General features: G+C 42.9%; 1 protein-coding gene across 1 annotated transcript in view; it reads left to right on the top strand.

The window, feature by feature from the left end:
• The first annotated feature begins 540 nt into the window (after positions 1-540).
• Positions 541-6,000, top strand: part of LOC128011376 (uncharacterized) — a 91,071-nt gene continuing 85,611 nt past the window's right edge. The window contains exon 1 of the mRNA XM_052593708.1: positions 541-1,755. Within this exon, the coding sequence (XP_052449668.1) occupies positions 793-1,695 (903 nt within the window). The 5' untranslated portion in view covers positions 541-792 and the 3' untranslated portion in view covers positions 1,696-1,755. The remainder of the gene's footprint in view (positions 1,756-6,000) is intronic.

The following is a 6,000-nucleotide window of genomic DNA, read 5'->3' as shown; positions in this document are numbered from 1 at the left end:
CCTTCATATCATGGCTATGGACTTCTTGACACTGGGCTGACCACGAGATCGCTACCAGAACATCTTGGTAATAACGGATTTGTTCACAAAGTACGCTTGGGCTATCCCCACCCTCGACCAGACTGCAACCACCACCGCTACAGTTTTATGGCGGGCCGTCTTCCAGACGTTCGGATGCCCGGAGTTTCTGCACTCCGATCAAGGAGCCAACTTTGAGTCCAGGGTAATTAGAGAACTATGCCAGTTGTACGGTTGCACGAAAACTCACACCACTTCGTATCATCCTCAGGGGAACGGCGGCTGCGAGAGATTCAATCAGACCCTATTGGGGCTGCTGGGGACCTTGGACCAACAACGGCAGGACGATTGGGTGAGTGCATTGCCAAACCTCCTACAGGCCTATAACAACAGTATACATAGTACTACGGGTTACGCCCCCACGTACCTGATGTTTGGCAGACACATACAAATGCCTACTGACCTGGTCCTAGGAGTGACAGCCGACCAAGAGGAAGCAAGTGTAACGGAGTAAGTCTGCTCTTATCATCTGATCGTGGGTGTATCTCTCTATTAGTTTTATTGGATCTTAGTGCTGCGTTTGACACAATTGACCACAACATTCTTTTGCATAGACTTGAACACTTTGTTGGCATCAGTGGAAGTGCATTAGCATGGTTTAAATCGTACTTATATGACCGCCATCAGTTCGTAGCAGTGAATGAAGATGTATCATATCGATCACAAGTGCAGTATGGAGTACCTCAAGGCTCAGTACTAGGGCCGCTACTCTTCATGCTTTATATGTTACCCTTGGGAGATATCATCAGGAAACATGGTGTTAGCTTTCACTGTTATGCTGATGATACGCAGCTCTATATTTCCTCGCAGCCTGGTGAAACACACCAATTTGAAAAACTAATGGAATGCATAGTCGATATAAAAAATTGGATGACGAGTAATTTCTTACTGCTAAATTCAGAAAAAACAGAGGTGTTAATCATAGGGCCTAAAAACTCTGCTTGTAATAACCTAGAACACTGTCTAAGACTTGATGGTTGCTCTGTCAATTCTTCGTCATCAGTTAGGAACCTAGGTGTGCTACTTGATCGCAATCTTTCCTTAGAAAGCCACGTTTCTAGCATTTGTAAAACTGCATTTTTCCATCTCAAAAATATATCTAAATTACGGCCTATGCTCTCAATGTCAAATGCAGAAATGTTAATCCATGCATTTATGACTTCAAGGTTAGACTATTGTAATGCTTTATTGGGTGGTTGTTCTGCACGCTTGGTAAACAAACTACAGCTAGTCCAAAATGCAGCAGCAAGAGTTCTTACTAGAACCAGGAAGTATGACCATATTAGCCCGGTCCTGTCCACACTGCACTGGCTCCCTATCAAACATCGTATAGATTTTAAAATATTGCTTATTACTTATAAAGCCCTGAATGGTTTAGCACCTCAGTATTTGAATGAGCTCCTTTTACATTATACTCCTCTACGTCCGCTACGTTCTCAAAACTCAGGCAATTTGATAATACCTAGAATATCAAAATCAACTGCGGGCGGCAGATCCTTTTCCTATTTGGCGCCTAAACTCTGGAATAACCTACCTAACATTGTTCGGGAGGCAGACACACTCTTGCAGTTTAAATCTAGATTAAAGACCCATCTCTTTAACCTGGCATACACATAACATACTAATATGCTTTTAATATCCAAATCCGTTAAAGGATTTTTAGGCTGCATTAATTAGGTAAACCGGAACCGGAAACACTTCACATAACACCGTACTTTCTACATCATTAGAAGAATGGCATCTAAGCTAATATTTGTCTGTTTCTCTCTTGTTCCGAGGTCACCGTGGCCACGAGATCCAGTCTGTGTCCAGATCAGAGGGTCACTGCAGTCACCCGGATCCAGTACGTATCCAGACCAGATGGTGGATCAGCACCAAGAAAGGACCTCTACTGCCCTGAAAGACAGCGGAGACCAGGAAAACTAGAGCCCCAGATACAGATCCCCTGTAAAGACCTTGTCTCAGAGGAGCACCAGGACAAGACCACAAGAAACAGATGATTCTTCTGCACAATCTGAATTTGCTGCAGCCTGGAATTGAACTACTGGTTTTCGTCTGGTCAGAGGAGAACTGACCCCCCAACTGAGCCTGGGTTCTCCCAAGGTTTTTTTCTCCATTCTGTCACCGATGGAGTTTCGGTTCCTTGCCGCTGTCGCCTCTGGCTTGCTTAGTTGGGGTCACTTCATCTACAGCGATATCATTGACTTGATTGCAAATAAAAACAGACACTATTTCAACTGAACAGAGATGACATAACTGAATTCAATGATGAACTGCCTTTAACTATCATTTTGCATTATTGAGGCACTGTTTTCCAAATGAATGTTGTTCAGTGCTTTGACGCAATGTATTTTGTTTAAAGCACTATATAAATAAAGGTGATTGATTGACTGTTACTCACTCACTCTCTCTCTCACTCACTTACTCACCATCTCTCAGTCACTCTCTCAACCACTGTCACTCAATCACTAACACATTCTTGGTGTTAAATGAAGAATGTTACATTTTATAATATGTGCAGATAGATCTGTCTCCGACATGGCTCCATTAAGCGCTGCTGAGAGACAACGGCGATGTCGTGCACGTCGGGATGCTGATACTGAGAGGAAGCAAAAATATCTAGAGAGTGAGCGTCAAAGATGGAGACGGGATTCAAGATTCAAGATTTTTATTCGTCACATACAAAATTATATATAGCATATATAACCAGCAGTGAAATGTGAGTCAGGTCCGCTCCATGGACAGTGCAATTATTAAAGAAAGCAACACAGATGAAAATATACATAAATAAAGCTATGTAAGAATGAAATAAAAGTAAACAATAAAAATATAAATATAAGAATAAAATATAAAAAATGTATATTGTAGAATTAAATATAGAACGCAAAATAATGTGCATGAAAGTAAACTGTAGTCTTAAATATTAAGATACACAGCAATGTACAAGAAGCATTGTACAGGGATGTACAATGTGCATATATGGATTTTACTGTAGTCTTAAATATTAAGATACACAGCAATGTACAAGAAGCAAATGTGCAAAACAGGGTGACACTGTCAGTGTGTCTATGTGAGGTAGTGAGTAAAGTAAAAAGATAAAGTGAACATTAAGTGGAGGCATGAGGATGTTAAGAGGCTGGTTTAGAGTTTAGGAGTCTGATGGCCTGGGGGAAGAAACTCCTCCTGAGTCCTGGGTTTTTGCCATCAGGCTACGGTAGCGCTTACCAGATGGCAGCAAAGTGAAAAGATGGTTACTGGGGTGGGTGGAGTCTTTGATGATTTTTGCAGCTCTACTTCTGCAGCGTTTGAGGTAGATGTCCTGCAGAGAGGGGAGAGCAGACCCTGAAATGCGCTCAGCTAAGCACACAACTCTCTGCAGGGCTTTGCAGTCTTGACTGGAGCTGTTCCCATACCACACTGAGATACACTAAGTCAATACACATTCTATAGCCCCAGAATAGAAAGTTTTCAGGATTGCTGGTGAGACCCTGAATTTCCTCAGCTGTCGCAGATGGTACAGTCTTTGCCTGGCTTTATTAACCTATGTTTGAATGTGAGTACTCCAAGTCAGATCCTCTGAGATGTTTACACCAAGGTACTTGAAGCTGCTCACCCTCTCCACAGGGGTCCCGCTGATCATAAGAGGAGTATAGGGCTGCTGCTGTCTCTTCCTGAAGTCCACAATCAGCTCTTTAGTTTTGCTCACATTCAGAGACAGACAGTTGTCCTGGCACCATGATGTTAATTTCTCTACCTCATCCAAGTATGCAGTCTCATTATTGTTGTGAATGAGGCCCAGAACCTCAGTACACGGCCAGAAATCCCATCAGGTCCAGCTGCTTTCCTTACATTCACTCGCTTTAGTGCCCTTCGAACCTCGTCCTCCGACACGGTGATCGCATGATGATCGCTGCTCTGACTGCTGCTTCCTGACACGCTGATTGGCAGACTCACAACGCTTCGATTGCTTTCAAAGCGGCCGTAGAAAGTGTTTAGCTCATCAGCCAGCGACGGATCTGCTCTCACCTCTGCAGAGGATTTATTTCCAAAGTCACAGATGGTCCTTAGTCCTTGCCACATGCGTCGGGAGTCATTTAGCTGGAAATGTGACTCTATGCGTTCCCTGTGTCTGTGTTTGGCGGCTCTTACTGCGCGCCGGAGAGCATAGCACGATGCTTTGTACTCGCTCATGTTTCCTGACAGAAGACCGGCGTTGTAAGCAGCAGTGCGTTTGTTTACTGCTGCACGGATTGATCTGTCCACCCACGGTTTCTCATTTGAGAATGTCCTTATAGTTATTGTATCCGTAGCTTGTTCGGCTAGCGTGTTTACAAAGCTTAACGCTACATCCGTGAACTCACTGACGTCAGATGAACTTGCGCGAAACATGTCCCAGTCCCAGTCACACCATTTCCTGTTAATCATGAAACAAACTCCTCCGCCTTTGGATTTGCCGGCCTCAGCTGTCCTGTCCATCCGTAAAACAGAGAAGTTTTCAGACGGCGTTACAGCAGCATCCGGGACCAAGGGCGTGAGCCACGTTTCAGACAAACAAAGGATGTTGCAGTCCCTAATGTCCCGTTGGAAGTTTATCCTGGCTCTAAGATCGTCCATCTTATTCTCCAGAGACTGGACATTGGTGTTTCTTGTTCCGTCGTCTCGGGTGGTTATTCAGGTGGCCATTGTTCATCTCGGTGTTCCGGAGAATCTCAGATGGCCACGATGGGTTGGAGGATAACAGTGTCCTGAAACAGGTCAGTGAAGCGGTGTCCAATTTCTAAAAGTGTTTCCTTTTCGTATATGATCAGTGCAGAGGTAATGTGTGTAAAAAGAGAAAGCAAAAGTAGGTAAAAAAGTAAATAAAAACATAATTTAAGTGGAGCGACCTGGACGGCGAACTGACTCGGCGGTGCCATCTTGGGATGTAGAGCAAGGAAAAAAGAAGAAGATTAGTGATCTAAGTGAGCGAGGGAAGCGTCAGCTGCGTAAAAAGTGGAGGAAGCAGAACAAGAAGAGAAAAGAGAAAGCAGAGGCTAGGAAGCATAGTCTGGACACCTATCCTTTAAATCCAGATCCTGCCCAACAGTCAAAGCAGCAGTTTTGATCATCAAGGTCAGGGTTGTGTGCAGTTAGGATTATAAATAAATGGATACATGTAGAGAATAAGAAGCAGGCCTATCATTGAGTAATTATTTTTAAATATGGTGTACATGACTTAAACCCCTAAGTTACCAGTAGATTTTTATTTTGTTTCAGGCAACATAAAGAAGGAAAGTGAATTTCCAGGAAGAACAGGGATACACTACACAAAGAAATAGAAAAACTAAAGAAATCGCTAGAGAAGGAAAAAAACGTGTTGACAAATACAGAAAAAGATATAATCGCTTAAATAAGAATGACTCCCCTCGTTCAAAAATAAATGAATTAACTAAGACGGGCAGAGTAAGCTCCAAAATCAGAAAAGCACTACTCAATCATGAAGCCTTGATTGAAGACATAAAGAATAAGTACTGTAAAGCAAGAAAAGAAAATGAAAAACAACTAATAGCAAAGGTAACAGCAGGGAGGATTGTGAAGAAGTACAGGCTGCAAGGTTTTGCAGAAAATGCGCTTTGATTTTCAAAGAAGCATCGCAGTGTTCAGACTGAAGACCTCTGTTCCACCAACAGAAATCCCACAAACAGGTTCACTGCTGCTTTCAAGTCCAAAGTCAAAACCTTCTTCACTCGAGATGACAACAGTCGGATAACGACTGGACAAAAACAAACAATTACCAAGAAAAAGGTGAAGAAGCAGAAAAGGTTTCTGGCTGACACAATGAAAATTCTTCACAAAAAAATTTCTTACTGAAAACACAAACAACATATCATACTCCCTTTTCTGAAAGCTTCGCCCATTTTGGGTTGTACATCCCACTCTCTC

Source organism: Carassius gibelio, chromosome B23 (assembly GCF_023724105.1).
Source record: "Carassius gibelio isolate Cgi1373 ecotype wild population from Czech Republic chromosome B23, carGib1.2-hapl.c, whole genome shotgun sequence".
Lineage (NCBI taxonomy): Eukaryota > Metazoa > Chordata > Actinopteri > Cypriniformes > Cyprinidae > Carassius > Carassius gibelio.
Note: the sequence above shows the minus strand (reverse complement) of the source record. Positions and strands in the feature narration are given on the sequence as shown.